Genomic DNA, 16,958 nt, shown 5'->3' on the forward strand with positions numbered 1-16,958 from the left:
TTATATAGCTTAGGTCACTTATAAATCTGTATTCTGAGCCGCCAAAATTGCTCGCTCACTCAATCATTTACTTTTTTTGAAGTTGGAAATGATTTTTGGAAATACTTTGTTGATAAGTTCTTCTTTCGCTGAGACAGAAATTCAGAGGAAATGAAATCAATCCGCTTGATTCGTCGACAGGTACTCGACCGTTACTAATAGTCAGCAATTGCTCAGACAAATCATCATCAGATGTATCGTTAAGCAATGCAACTCTCATGTTTGGAGTTTCTTCAAATAAGGCCATAGATTCTATGGTTTGAGGTAAGCGTTCATTTCGTCGGCCCGTCGGCCTTCGTTGCCCCCGCTGACAGAGCAGTTAGTAACGCTCGTCGTTGTCACGCAGTTGGCTTGGGTTCGAATCCCGGGACCGGTTGTCACGCAACCGGCCATGGTTTCGATTCCCGATACCGACGTGACAGGAAGGTGGTTGGTTCAGGTCCAACAATCCCGCCCGTAAAAACAAACACTTACAGAAAGCATCAGAGATTAACATTGTCTCTGGTGCAGGCTAAGACCGCTCAACGGTTATTGTCCAATAAGAAGAGAAGAACTTCATTTCGTCAGCTGATCTTGGAATTACTGGCAGTGTTTGGCGGAAATTTCAGGACAGTAAAGGGGGGTTGGAAACGCTTCATTAGCGAGAAAAAGAAGTCAACAATTGTTTGCTGTTGCGCGCTCTGTTTGTCTCGTAGTCAGTATATGAAGAAAAACACATTGTGCGTATTGTGGCTTCATTGTGACGCGATCGGATTATAAAAAGTATTCTATCTGGGGTCCTTGGATCTAAGCTACCTCCACACCAATTTTCAGCCCGATCGGTTCAGCCGTTCTCGAGTTATAAATACACAGAAAATAGCGCGGTACTCTTTTATATATATAGATTTAACAAATTTTTAATAACCCAATGAGCACCCAATTTATTTAACCAATTTTTAATAACCCAATGAGCACCAGCCACTGTTACTTATTACTTATTGTTACTATTGTTGACGAATTTCTTCTGACTTCTTCTGACCATTGAAGAACTGAAAGCTAACATCACAGCCCGAAATCTTGTCAGATACACTGCAAAATGCCCAAAAAGGGCGGTCATTATCAATAATAACAGCATTCTATACCCTAAATAAATCATGTTCATTTGTCTAAATCGACTGCAAAATGGCGAATTGGTCCTGTCACTATGATGCACCCTGTATTTTTTCCGATACAGATACTATTGATGATTTCATACTGTTTGATACTGAAACGTTATAAACTTTGTATTGCTAAACCAAGTTGTAGAAAAATAATGTGCGATGAATTTAAAATGTTTCAAGTTCATACACAACAAGAACTCAATTAGCATAATTCACAGATTATTTATACCCTGTGGTTTGAAGGTTGTTGACCACCAGCAACTTAGAGAGCCAAATGTATTTTGCCTGTGTGCCATGCTGTATTCTCTGATGCACAACGTCTGGCCCATCTGTCCGTGTTGTAAAGGGTTGATCACCTTCCGGCAACAAAACAGTGTGCATGAGTTGGGGGTGACGCGGTATTTATTATTCAAATACTAGAATTTTCATTGTTTCATTGTAAGCGTACTCTGGACCATAATGAAAGGGGAAGACATTGAACTTGAACCTGTTCGTCATACGTGCCATAATTGGTCAACAATTGCTTATGCTACAATGCTAGCTAGTGGTAAAGTCGAAATAAATACAATTTTCATTTTCAACATCAGGCTAGAGAGAGACTTTGCTATGGCACAACTTTTACATGACATGTATATTCTGTTAGAATCATCAAGCAAAATTTTCTTTTTGGATTTATACACTCTGTCAAAGTTCTATAGCCGCACCCACGTTTTTAACGTATCTTCCAAACCGTCTTTCCGATTCAACTTCTGGTTTTGGGACTTTTTTAAGTAGGGTTTTAAGTAGTAGTTTTTTAAGTTTAAAATTATGAATAAGACCATTTGGTTGGATTGAAGTTTTATGATTTCTAGCCTTTTTCGACCAAATACGTTTATTTAGCACTGTCAAGCTTCTATAGCCGCGCTTTGAGTTTTGCTTCCGAGAGTAGTTTTCATCACGAGTTTTGCAAGTGAATTACTTAAATATGTCAAAAGGAAGTGTTCTAAGTGGAAAAGAAAAAGGATTGATAGAGGCAAATAGTCTGGAGGGTGTTGCTATTCGAGAAATGGTTCGAAGAGTAAAGAGATCCAATAAAGTGATCGGTAATTAGTTAAAAGATCCTAAACGGTATGCAACTGTGCAATGTACTCCGAGAAAAATCAAGATGTCGATGAGAACCAACTGGAACATTGTTAAATTGGCGTTAAATGCGACAATATCGCAATCAAAAATCAAATCTACCCTGGATCTGCTAGTGAGCAGGGAAGCTATTCGCAAGGTTTTGCAAAACAGCCCGAATATAACTCGAGCAAAAATGATCAAGGCACCAAATCCAAGCCTACTACACCAATAAAAACGTGTAGAATTTGCTAAACTGAACATAGAACGTCGGTGGGACATGGTATCTTTGGGTTTTCTTCTGCTTTTTCAAGAGCATATTTTGCATCAAAAGAACCAATTCCGTTTTCTGGTTTTTTAGTGTAGGTGATCTTTTCTGATGTGTTCGATTCCCATGGTTTCGATTCCCGATACCGGCGTGACAGGGGGGTTGGCGCGGGGCTAACAATCCCGCCCGTAAAAAAATTAAAATGTTACAGAGAGCATCAGAGATTAACATTGTCTCTGGTGCAGGCCAAGACTGCTCAGCGGTTGTAGCGCCAAAGAAGAAGAAGAAGAAGATCTTTTCTGATGAAAAAAAGGTTAATTCGGATGGGCTTGATGGTCTAACAGACTACTGACGAGATTTACGTAAAGATCCGGAGTACTTCTCCACCCGTAACTTTGGAGGAGGATCTCTGATGGTGTGGCTTGGGTTTTGCTCTGCAGGCAAGCTCAATCTGGCTTTTACATCTTGTAAAATGGACTCTAACGATTACATCTAGATTCTAGAAGACTGCCTGATCTCGTTTAGATATCCAGATAATGGCTGTCGGGCTCTATTCTCTTTTTACCCTGATAGTTTATTTCTATTCCTTCAAAACGAACACAACAATCTGCACGTTACAAAACAGCTTGGGCCCATATCATGAAACCGATTTTGCACCGATAATTTAATCTTTTGTATTTAAAAATGTAACAGACAACAATATTATCTAACAGAGCTTTGCGGATGCTATGCTCATGCGCGGTCAACAGGAAGTATTTTCCATATTGGGAACGGCATATCAAAAACGCCGATACGTTGAGAGAACGAGCGTATTCCAGAGCGCACGAAATGAGGCTGCGAAATTTATATTATTGTAACTGAAATTGCACAGAGCGACGACGAGCTGCATTGCAATTGGTGGTCAAGGTACGACGATGCAAAGCAACGAACATAGTGTCAACCGGACCCAGCCCAATAAATGTTGGCTCAGGGAGTTTGAGGCATATTAACGTAAAAGAAGTCTTACGATATCCGTTCTCTTTTGTCAACTAATTCGTAGTGGTGGTGTCTCAACGATCACTTCTTAGGTTTTGCCTTTCACTTTTCGAATGTTGGGCTGGTCGCTAAACTATTGAAAACGGCTGAAGCTAGCGAGGTTCTTTCGAAAGGAATGGCGAATGAAGGCCGAAGAATCTCTACCCTGTAGAACGCGCCCAAGGAACCGTCGCTTTGTTAGGTGTTCGACTTCCCCGAGCATAATAACCGAGAAGAATAAAAGCATCAATGAGCCGAACGAATGGAATTGAGGAAACCATCATAAAAACTGCAACATCATGAAATGCATGCACTACCAACAACGCAGGTTAGCAGGAAAGTTAGATAATTACTGAGTACTTTGAAAGTTTTCTAGTGTCCTCATAACACGCAATGTTACTTCCAGGGACTTAACGTATACTATAATACTGCATGTCATTGATCACTGATCGTTCAGAAAACAAACTGCACTCCATCATCCAGCAATGAAAGGTGTTTCACATTTAAAATCAAACTGTTATTTTGATGATATATAAATGCGAAGCGGAGAGAAAATGCTGCGTATTGATAAAAAGCCCGGTCCGTTCTTCTAAGATTAAAAAAAAAGTATTAGATCTTCACGATCAGAACTACGAATCATGCATCAAAAGTTCTTAAACAGTTGAGACTGCGTATTACCAGTCAAAATAGTTTGAATCGAAAAACGTCAAAATATATAACATTGGAAAAATGTGCACAAAATAACTAAATATAAGTTGGAAGCTGATTTAAATTTGTAGCAAACCAAAGCAGACCTGTCCTCAACCGCACCAAGCATTCAAACGTGTTTAAACTCAAGGTGATCTAAAAGATGAACAAAGAGAATACCAAAAAACAGCCGTGGTAGCCGTTGCTGTACAGACAACAGTCTGAAGAGAGAAATCATGGTGCGTATTTACCGGAATCGGTGCCAGTTTTACAAACCTGTCGTTTGTTTACTGCATGAACTTTGAGGTAGCAACCCAATCGCTGCCAATCAACCTCAATGTGTTGAGTGGCTCCGTCTGCCGCAACTTATAACCTTTATAGTCGAAACATGATGAGATTCGAGGCAAGGTATTAAAGGCGAGGCAACTGCTAGAGAAGAAATACACAATCATGTTTTGCACAAGTTTCACAAACATCGGCCAAGTACAGGCTTGTTTGAAACTGCCTATGTTGCATCAACGCAACAATAAACAATTACAGGAAATTACTTGCATAGCTTAGCGGGTCGTAATAACTGCATGTACATTGTATCTGTAAAATTCGAAAATTTAATTTTAATCCTTAGACTTGAATTAGAATTGAAAAAAGTAACCAACCAAGTAACCAAGTAACCAAAGTAACTTGAAATAAAACAAAAAAAATATAGTCATTATGCTCAACCATTGTAAAATATTCGTACTTATTTTTTGACATTTCCATATAAAAACCCTTATATTTTTTTATGTTTTCTAAATACAGCTATCAAATTTTGTCATCGGCAGTCAACACCCTGGTACAAATAAATAAAACTTGTCACATTAACATCATATCTGTTCATCATTTTTATTGGTATTTCTCGGAAAAACTATCCTTATTTTTATTTAATTATAACAGTAAATTAAATTATACTTTATATAATGACACATGCTTCATGTTTTTTTCTGTCTTTCCCTCAAATTATTTTATATTCACTCGACTGTAGAAATTAACACTTTAATTATCAAAGGAAGCCATTCAGATTGTTCCGAAACCAAAACGTTAAAATTTCGTCGTCGTTCAAAGAACATAATCGCGCAACGTCGATTCTCCGCAGCATTTATATATATTTGTCTAAGCAAAAAACTATTTGCAAATTTCAATCATGTCAAAAATTTACAAGCCATTGTACAAATAAAATAAATCTCGGTAACATTGGACCATGCGGATTGAAGTTTTTTTCAAATACGATTTGCATCTTATGATTAATTTTAAATTCATATTTTCTGCATCCTCTTCTGCAAATTCAAAAATACGATACAATATTGCATCCGTATGACGTCTACAGTATAACATTGACGAACGTGCTTCTGCTTTCGTGTTTCTTTCCGTTGGTAGGTGAGTTTATGGTTTCCGCTCAACAAATGTTTTGCCACTATTAATCAAATTTTGTTAATTCTTTAACAAAACAAGCTTCCAGGAACATTCTTTTAAACATGACAGAAATAAAAAGAAATTCAAATAAAATCAACAAACACATGCGCCTTTATACGGATGCTCTTATATACTTTCTAGTATCTAGTTCGTAATAACTTCACATATTTTATATTTTTTCACATTTTCACAAGATTTTCAATGTAGTTTTCTTTTCACAATTGTTGGCATAGGTTGAAGAGCTAATAGAAATCTGACATCCGTGCCACTTCTTCGCTATTAACAGCGACGTCTTATGTCTGTGGGCTTTATGCTTTCTGTATATATATCCACATTTATTCATAATAGGAGATATATTTGGTTGAACCGTTTAAATCAACTGTATAATGGACTTTTCAACTAATTTCTCTCTCCTTTGTGATTCCCTTGTGTGGTGTAGAGCTTGTGTTGATCGATGTTGCTGAATGGTTCTGTTTGACATACACCAAATTCCAATGGATGTTCAAACATTGAATGCGCAGCAATCAGAATTTCCTTTTAAAACTTGTGATTATGAATGTCAGTCAGTGTGGCGCATCTTTTATGAAGTTTTGTTTAGTTTATTTATATAATTATGTATTTCATTTCTAAGCACGCGTAGAGCCGTACTTTCAAGAACTTAAACTGTTGCGATCCAGTCAATGCACTATCAGGTTTTCAACTCATATTTTCCGCACTAAAAGCGATTAATAGGAACGGAGAGACAATTGAAGTTCAGTTGGCCGGTAGAAAATATTAAATATTACACTCATTCATTCGCACAGTCGAAAACGTGGATAGTTGTTGGCATTACAACCAAAGGAATGCAAAATCTAGGATGTTCCTTGTGTTTTTGTCGTGGCCCTTTTTGTATCTATCCGGTTTATCATTCGTAAATGTGATAGTGAATGCTTATGAATTTAATACCCAGTTTTGTTTGATAAGATGATCGCGTTCGAGGTCGCAAAATAATTGATAGAAAAACTTTTATCGATGCTGCAGGAAAGAGTTATAAGTAAGAAGGTTCAAACGGTGTAACGGTTATAATAAGCTGGATTTACCGAAAAAAATGTGTTTGTCAGCAGTTCAGGTTCAGAATGTCAAAGCATTGCTTGGTCATTACGAAGTAGAGTCCAGTTTATTGTATGACTCGGAGCAAAAGAACTTTCAAGTTAGTTTCAATAGTACAGCACTTTAAAGCCCACTCGATTATTGTTTGTATTTCTGCTAGTAAAGAACTTCTAAAAAAAAATGTTTGATTGTATTTACCAATGACTTGAAATAAGTTGTACCAGTATTCTATTTTTCTGTTTATGTCTTTAAGCAACTTCTTTCCGATCAAGTACAATTCAGTTTGAGCATCTTTTATGTGATCACATTTCAGTGCATTATCTGTTGAAATTTCTGTCCTTTAATGTTAAAACATTCAGCGTGAGTTCATGGCTATTTCTGTACATCTATGCTATGCAAGAAGTTTAATGTATTATTCTCATTTTATTGGTGCAAGCATAAACAAAGGAGATAGTTGAATTGAAGCGGAAATAGGGGTAATGAAGCATACACTAAAACTAGCAATTAAACAACCTAATAACTTAACAATGTGGCAAATAGTTGTTTCGATCAGGTGTGTAGTTTAAAACATATTATCAATTACCTGAACGGTTACAGAAAATACACTGTCAATAGAATAAAGTTCAAACGATTTCTTTTGCTTCTGCCTTTTTTTAGTTCAAATTATTAGCGACTTTTTTCGATTGTATAGGCTTTTACGTCACTGTTATCTCTACAGTCTACGTAAATAGTACATTATTTGTGTTTACCCAGCTTGGCAAGACATCAACTTTCAGTTGCGCATTGATTTTGCAATAGTGTTTCATAAATTGCACGACATCATAATAAATAAACATTATAATTTGTTTGGATGTGACACATTTCATCTGTGATTAATCGTTGCTTTCCGTAACGCTATTTTCTTTAAATTTGTTATTTTTTACGTTGCATTGTCAATGTTTTGATCATTTACTTTGTATGGGGCTTGGAGCTTTGATTATGAGACTGGTTTTTCTGTGTCTTGTTTTGCAGGTGCAACGCCAGATATATCTATACTTCAGTTTTTCCGAAGCTTATGCATCAATATTACTGTCATTTTGTTTTCCAAATTCCAACGTTCACTAGTGAACATGAACATAACACAGTCAACGCGTTAACAACAGTGTTGTTGTTAATGTAGAAGAGTTTTATGCTTCAAGTTCAATCAGTCACTAATAGTTAGGGTCCCACAATCGTGGGCAATGAATTTACACGGCATGTCTGATGAACATTTGAAAAGAAAAAAACGTTTTCATTGCACCATTGCACGAACGACATTTTAGTTAAAACCTTTTCAAACGTGTTTTAGAGTCCGCCGTCATTGATTTCCGCCGATAAATTTCGTTGAAAACGTCTAAAGTGAATGTTACTTCTTTCTTCTGCAATCTTCAAAAATCCATCTTCTGAAAGTTTTCCCTACCCATTCATATGATGTGCATATTTTTTTACGTCTCCTCCAGAGCGTAATGTCTTTTGCTGTTAGACTGTAACTTTCCTCATGACTTCATTTGTTTTCTATAGTCCACTGAGCTAGTACGGTAGCATGACACTCTTCATTTTCGATTTAGTCACTTGTTTTATGATAGAATGTCACTCATTTCTCATTAACCATTCAGTATTTTGCTGCGCTATCATCTTAAAAAAATGTGAGGAGGAATAAACACAGCCATGTATCAGTAATAAGAACTTTTTGTTTTGTTGTTCCGTCTTTACTATTTTGTTTGTTAACGTGTTTTACTTACGCTTGTTTGTAGCTCCTTAATCCAAACTAATTCTGCAGATCACGCGTATCATTTTTAATCCCAATATTAGATTCCATCGTTGGATGTTTTTTTATTGTTGTTCTTATACTTCCTCCACGACATCAAACAAGTTTGGCCATTTTTCAAGGCTGGCGAAAGTGACATGGCGACATGGGGTTTAAGCCCCTGTCTCCTCAAAATTTCACTAGCCGTTAGCTAAGCCAGAGCAGGCGTTCGATATTTTGTGAGATCCTGTTCGTTGGTGCTATTTTTTACCTCGCCTTGTGATTATACTGTCGTTGAGTTGAATTGCATTTGCATAAAGCTGACTTTGCCTGCGTAACAGTATTTTGTCCAACTGATTATTTTTGCTCGTCGTCTCCATTCTCTTACATAACAACAGTCTCAATACATTTTCTCTTTACAGTTATTTACACGTTTTGGATCGCAACTTGTGCTCGAATCTTTCCACCCATCCGCATTTATCGATTAAAATGTTGTTTGTTTTCCATTCTTACAAGTCCTCCTATGCAGTAAGATACGCTCAGGGGCGGATGAAAATGTTTTGCTAAGTACATGCATTGATGCAATTGCGATGTAACTACTTGTTAGTTTCTGTTTTCCGAGCGAGTTTGTATTTTCGTTTGTGTTCCTGTTAGCTCTGTTCATTTACATTCTTCTGTTAACAATCAATGAGCCAATACTGCGCCACCATCAGAATGAAAATGGCACCGCATTAGAGATAAACAGAGCAAGCTCGGAAATTTGCCAAAAACCGTGACCTTCGTTTAGAATACACAGTTAAAAAATTCTTAATTTGCCAAGTATGACATTGCTAGGTAAGCATATTCTGAATCAGATTGTGAGGTGCAAAATGTGTTTAAAAGGCTCTGTATGTATGTATGTATCTGTATGTGTTTTATACCTCAGGACACATAGACCATTTGAATGCGTATATTAAATTCGGTGAAGGTAACACAAGACACACCAACATTGTACACCAATGAACACACTCCCGAACGAACTTCACTGTTGGGATGAATTGCTTGTTATCATAAATTAGTTGTCCTTTTGATTGCAGTAACGATTCTAGAGCACATGTAGGGCCAACGAAACCTCGCTCCAAATGGCAGAATCACAGTTCCTCATGATCATGATCATCTTTCTAGATAGTGACTGTAGACAAAAAAATGGGAGAAAAGCAAAAAGTAATTCAAAGAAATAATTTTCAGCATGTTTGTTTGCACATATTGTCACAGGTGGGTACATATCAACAGATGATATTGGCTCCAGTAGACCAATATTTATGAACCAATAAGTGAACATCGCCCTTTGTAACATAAGCCCACATCCGCACATCACATTGCTGTATTCATGGTTTCTATTTGATCATCTGTTTATTAATTCTCATTTCTCGCAATTAGATCGTTTTAAACATTTTTTTTATAAGTCTTTTTGTTTGCATTATTTTCGTCTGCCTTGCAACTCAAACAAATTATTTACCCTTTGATTGTACGGTATGTACTTTGTGAATTCTGTCGAAAAACACTTCAAAATAAAATAACTCGATTAACGGTGATCTCCTTGTTTGCAGTTTAGAGTTTTCTGACAGGGAAAGGTTGGCATCGCTAGACAAAAAGCAAGTGGCAATTTATTTATCCAGCGCAACCATCGTTATTAAAGATACGGTTACCAATAGAATTCATATTGAACGAACTGTTTTAATGTAACTCACTCAAGAAGCTCCTGATCATCGCTGTGACAACAACGCACCACATGATAAAGGATCATTATTCGCTGAGGATCGATGCATCGTTTTGTAGACGATAATAATATTTTCCATCCTCGTGCAAGATCGCCAGCTTAGACGAAATATCCGCTGATCAAAGTAGTATGGGTAGGGACAGAAACTTTAGTTGCTGAACGAACTCTCCTGCACCTCGTACTGCAGACGCGACGGATGAAGAAAACGTGGGTGATGAACGAGGAGATGGTGCTAAAGACAGAAAGGAGGAAGATGATGGTACAAGTGAGGACTGCTGAAACGAAGGAGTCATCAATCCACGCATTGATCGACATGACGCAATGTGATTGCTGGATAAGGGACTTTGCACGATATTCCTGCTGTAGCAGTTGCTCTGGGATGAAGTTGACTCGGATAGTTCCGGTGCCACCGCAGAGGATTCGGTGCTGGAAATATTGACGATACTAGCATCCAGCGGCATTGGAGGCACCAATCACGTTGCGATCCAACTGTTGCAGGTGCACTGGGTATAAGGAATGATTGGGGCGTAGTAGATTCCGTTGGCGTACAGCAGTCCGGGCTGCGGAGCTAATGTTATGGCCTGGGTCTGAGCAATCGCTGCAGGTTGCTGCGCTTGCGATTGCTGCTGCGTTTGAGATGCCAATTGATGCTGCTGCTGTGTTGACTGTTGAGACTGCGGAGATGCTTGGGAAGATTGATGGCCACTAGGCGAATGAGCCTGGGAGTGATGTTGGCCAAGCAACGCCGAAGGCTGCGGAGACAGCTGTTGTGGAGATAGTGATAGTTGAGACATTTGTGTCTGCAGCTGTAGCGTTGAGTGCTGGGCACTGCCAGGCACCGGTGAGGTTGAGCTACCGGTCGGCGATGTGGTGGTGATAATGCCAGCGTTGTGCTGCTGTTGTTGGTCTCGATACAAAATTTCAATGGCAAGGGACTCGATCAGCATTAACGTTTGCCGACGCTCATGGCCCATGAGGCACACAGTCGACTGTTCAACGACGTCGAATAAATGCATCAGGTACTGGTACTGTAGATGCTCCTCGCCTTCATCGAAAAAGTGATTCTTCAGGTACGATTCCAGCTTGCTGCGTTGTTGAACGATGTCCGGAAAATCGATGAAGAATCGTGAGCACATGTACCGCTCCAAGGTTTTGATCTTCTGCGTATCTACTGGCATGTAGTTCCTCACCAGTAAATTGCAATACTTTAGAAGACCACCGCCACGGATCTCCTCCGGTTGGCGAGTAGAGATCAACTTTTTTTGCAAGTGATATAACGCCTCTTGAAAATCGCCGTATACCGACTCTCCAACGACACTCGGATAGAAGTTTTCTGTGATCATCGGCATTTCAGCGCAGTCGTAGAACATCAAGAGCGAATCTAACACGATTTGAAAGGAGTCGACGCTGAACTCGAACTGACGGCGCATTGTATCGACAAACTTAAGCTCCACGTTCTTGTGACCGGAAGAATTGCCGAGCGAGATGAGGCTCCAGCGGTCACCGTCACTGTTCACCTTCACCATCTTGCCAACGTACGCCTCCTTCAGCGAGCACTGAGTAATCTTGCGCTTCACGACACCCTCAGGCATTAGGTCGAGCAATGAGGATAGCACCGCCGACTTGACCCGATCATAGCTTCGGCTCATGCTGAAGTCGACGGCAAAGATCAGATCGAGATCATTGTATGGCTGAGGCTCAGACGCCAAAACATGACTAGCAAGGCCACCGTTCACGCGAATATCCTTCACCGTCATTCCAGCGCCTCCGGATGTAACGTCCGTTTCTAGCTTTTCGCGCACAATGTTCACCAGATCTTTCAGCTTCACCTCAAGGGTCGGAAAGTTTCCACGTCCGTGGATCGATACCGGCTCGTTCATCACGTCGTTCAGTTTCCGGACTTGCTCGAACGACAGCACCGCCAGCCGTTGTGCCGCAATGTCCAGGTTTTCATATGAAGCGCCATTCTCGGATCCGGCCGAAGAAATACAGGACGAAGATGACGAGGACGAAAACGAGGAAGATAGAGCTGATGAAGCCGACAGCGAAGCCGCCGTGGACGACGAGGAAGAGTACGCAGAAGAGATGGAGCTGTTGGATCGGGGTGACGGTGGCGGAGATACTGATCCTCCTTCAGAGTGCGCGTAACTCATCGTCGCGTAGTTGAACGTTGCTGCCGGATAACCGTGGGCACTAGTATACATCGTGGTTCCGCCATTCCGACTTGCACCGTTACAATGGGCGCTGGTACCGCTGTTTCCGTTGGAATAAGTATGCTGCTGCTGATGCGGTTGCAAATTGTAACCGTCCATGATGCGTTGAGAATAAGAGTCGGGAACTTTTAAAGTTCCGCACTGATTTAGGAAAAACGAACAAAAACATGCATGCATTGAATTAGTTGGTGGTAATATTTTCAAACTGTCATCCGTTTCTATTGGACCATCATCATTTACTACTACTGGACACCATTGGTCGATCACAAGGTTCGCTCAAGAAATTGTCAACATTGTTAAGCCAGTAAAATAAAAGTAGAGTTTAATGGGGATCAAACCTGCAAACCTTTACCGCTACCTCTTGAAGAAAAATGTTTCAAAATCGCACCAAATGCTAGTCGGGACTTGTTTTTGGAAAACCGCAGTGCTTAATATGGTTTAAAAAAATCCAAAATGGCCATTTTGACTTAACAAACAAAAGCCTCGAAGAACTCAAAAAAACGGACTTTCTGATGGAACAGAATGGTGTGATGCTTCACAAGCTTCTAAAAGCTGATGATAACGTTAATTATGATCGCTATTGAGAACAAATGATCAATTTGAACCATTTATTGATCGAAAAACGACCATAAAGCCGTTTCTCTTATCTAAAATGGAGGCGCCTGGTGGCCCGTGGCTAACACTTCCATAACCACAAAAAGCAAAACTGTTTCAGAATAGTATCAATTCACTTGGATTTGACTAATGACTAATTAGTTTACTTAAAAAGACAAAGAATTCTTTCGTCTGGGAATCCATGATTTAGCAGAGATATAGGAGAAATGTACAGGCAGCGATGGCACATACTTCGAATAAAATAGAAATTTGCATAGAAATTTTATAAACATTTTTTGTGTGTTAAAAACAGTGCACTTCTCAACGTATAGACCTAGTAATTGCACATTCGTTATCACTGTGCGTAACCCAATTCACTTCAGGTGCGCGCCACTTTCCATATGCTATATCTTCTTGCACCTTCGACCTTTACCGATACATACACGTATATGTTGGCGTTGCAAGACCATTGGCTTCCTTTTTGCCTTCCTTCATCATGAAACATCATTTGATCCTTTCAACCGTCGCCACAAACCCCCGCCTTGGATGAAGGTTGATGGATCTCAAGCGATGAACAATTTGTAAACTGTACGTAATTGGCCATCAGAGGAAATGTGTTGCCGACGTGTAGAAAAATTATCGCCAGTGCGTACGCTACGGCTATCTATCACCGATGCGCCTGCCAAGTGCCAAGGACTTTCAATGTATCATCCTAATTTTTGACAATATCCTAACTAATTTGACAGCGTTGCCAGAAAATCTTTGGCCAACCCCACTACGCACAACCATCCTGCTAACTCAAAACAGCATGTTGAGTATTGTGTAATCATCGGTCACCGAAAGCATACTAACGATGTGTGTGTAACGCTAGCAAGCATCGCTAAACATACCCTAGCAGAAGTTTTCCGACGTTTTCTGACACAAACAAAACAACCGAAAACCAATCGCCACGTTGACAGGCACCAAGAATTACAACGAATCCTCGAATTGCACTACTTCGCGTCGTCATTCGGCACGATACTAACTTTGTACACTCCCGGTTCTGCCGTATAGCGGAATCGCGCACGGTCTGAAAACGTAACTCTACAGAGGCCGGAGTGTGTGTGCCGCTTTTGCACTACTACACCGACTACTGAGTGTTCAAAGCGGCCACTTGTTAGCAAAACAGAGCTCGCTCCGATAGCGCACTTTGTCACTCATGAGTGTGCGGATTCTGCGGTAGTGCGCCCAGCCACTAGAACGGCACCCCTCCGGTACCCCTTTCCCGTCCCACCCACTAGCCGCCCACAGTGGAGCACAAAAATCCCCTAAAACGTGCAACATCTACACATCCACACGACTCAGTCGCAGTAGAACACAGCTCCCGCCATACAGATGTTGCCTCTTCGAACTATTTAATGGCGGCGACATACGCGGCTCGGTTTCGACGGTGGCCTCCACATTCCACACCGCTCCTAAAAACGATAAATGCGTCTCGTGAGCATGACCAACAACAATCGTGTTTCTTGTATCTCCTCTCCTGGTCGCTTTTCACTTTAATGTTCTCTTCTTATTTGCCACGCGTTGTTTGCTGATGGAGGCGAGCCTTTACTGCTTGTCGTGTATACCGTGGACCTATAAAGTCACATCCGGCAACCGACATTGCAACCAGCACCCAGTTATTGAACTGGGAACTGATATTAGTAATAAACAAACGATATTTTCAAGAAGGCCGGAACAGATTGTACAATCTGCAAGGAAATATCTGTGGACGAATTATCCGCGATAGCACTGAAAACTGCTGTACAAATAAATAAAGATAATATTGCAACTTGCATGAAAAAATTAAACAAATATTACACTCTAAGCCCAGTTTATTTTAGCAGCCGCCTTTAAGTTTTTATGCCTTAAAAATCACCTAATGTTTTTATTCCCCAATCAAATGGCACTAGTATTAGTTGTAATTAACTTATCACCATCATATAAACTGTCGTTGTGTAGAGTTGTTATCTGCCAGCTATGAGCGCGTTTTGTTATTGTGCAGTCAAACTGAACGGATCATCGTTTTTTTCACGTTTTGCTATGGAAGGTGGTTATACACCCGAAGAGGTGATTTTGCGGGAAATTCTGTTGTACTATTTTGAAAACAATAACTGAAATTTTTGGCAAAATCGAAGAAATCTGGAAGCTGTTAAGGGCTTTCGTGGTGCTAAGTTTTCGCTCCAGGATAACGACTGCGACTAACGACTGCATCAAATTTGGGAGCTTTCAATTACGCACTACTAGGCGAGCAACGTAACATCAAGCAATTTAACGAACACCAGTCGCCAATAACCGCACAGCAACATAATAATCGAAGCAATAAGCAACGAAGGCTGCACAGCTTTACAGCAAAGATATCCGAACGACACAGAGAGCATGAATGGATAAACTTTGTTCGAATGGCAAAATTTAAACATTGCGATGTGATGGATTCTCAAAGAGTAATGCGAACGAAACAGTAGGAACGGAAGCTGATTGGTTTGGAATTGGTAACTGTTACAAATACGACCCGGTCCGTTCTTCTGGGATTAAAAGAAAACGGTACTGTTGTACTTAGTGAGGCAAGCGAAATACTTCTGACTTTTCGCCAATTAAAATACTAATGACTAAAACGATCTTTTTGGTTCAAAAAGTATATTTATTTTTACTTTTTATAATACAGTATTTGCATAGGAACTGATTACGTGACGTAAGTAATGGCCACGTGAACAATTAACCTTCTACAAAGCGCAATGTCTCGAACTACTGGCGAAAAATGGTTATTGCATCAAAGCAGTCAATGTAACAATAACTACAAGCCACATGCGCCAAACGGTGCTGACTCAGCTTTGTACCAGCGCAATGGCCAATGAGTTAATGTGGATATGTGGAACAGTTCTTGTACATTGTTGTTGTGTTATTATAGAGACTTTGAGCGCAGGGCTTCGTTCTTGTACATGACATCGCCTCGTCTGCACATGTGAAGTATCGACTGTAGTAAAAAATTCTGGCTCAACTACAAGATCTAAACTGATCATGTTGTACGACACCATCTATACCTGAACAATCGTTTTAGAATCCCTTACATAGTTCTGGAATCTTGTGAGGTGAGTCTGCCATATGAAGTGAAGTTTAAAACCATCCTGGCAGTGCGTAAAGGTGTTATAAACATTGAGGACTAAATAGTTTGAAATATAGTTTACAACTAAGGGTTCTTTCATCGTGCTTCAAAAATAAATAAGAATCGTAACGGTAGTTTAACCACATTCTGTGTGTGTAAATGATTGATGATCCTCGCTGAACACTTCGCTATAAAAACAAAGATCGGTCTAGACAACTCTTTGATACGAATAACAGATGCGTGGTGGGAATACCTCTCATAATCATTTATGGAGCACAAACACAGCACGGACTCGTCGCGACAAAACTCTTCCACATATACGTATTCAACTTGTACTAATGCTTCTTAACAAGATTAGGCAGCACATATTTTTGCGCAGCAGAGATAAAACCCTAATTGAGATTGTCCGTTGTTTTTATTGTCCATCTAGCATCTCTTCATTAATCGAAATACATAACGCTAAGCAAATTTGCAAAATAATACATTTTTGTACAAAATATAAAAATTGTTATGCATTACTTGCACTAAATTATATGTGTATGTATGAACAACATCCAAGGTAAGCGTTAGTATTTCAAACCGAATCAATATCCACCCAATGCCGTTCCTGCCAACTGGTTTTATTATGCAACCCAGAAACCGAGCCCCCAGAACATAAAGGCACAAAAAATAGACAAGCTCTGTTTATAAAATTTGTGCACGAGGTGCCTTATTTTTAGTTTA

At 39.8% G+C, this 16,958-nt stretch overlaps 1 protein-coding gene across 1 annotated transcript; it reads right to left on the bottom strand.

Annotated features, from left to right (window-relative positions):
* Positions 1–9,844: 9,844 nt before the first annotated feature.
* On the bottom strand, positions 9,845–12,697 carry LOC128276062 (terminal nucleotidyltransferase 5C-like). The gene has a single exon (XM_053014532.1). The coding sequence runs from the start codon at positions 12,695–12,697 to the stop codon at positions 10,781–10,783; it is 1,917 nt and encodes a 638-aa protein (XP_052870492.1). The 3' UTR covers positions 9,845–10,780.
* Between the last annotated feature and the right edge of the window lie 4,261 nt (positions 12,698–16,958).

The sequence above is a fragment of the Anopheles cruzii genome, unplaced genomic scaffold, assembly GCF_943734635.1.
Source record: "Anopheles cruzii unplaced genomic scaffold, idAnoCruzAS_RS32_06 scaffold00399_ctg1, whole genome shotgun sequence".
In the NCBI taxonomy this organism is placed as follows: domain Eukaryota; kingdom Metazoa; phylum Arthropoda; class Insecta; order Diptera; family Culicidae; genus Anopheles; species Anopheles cruzii.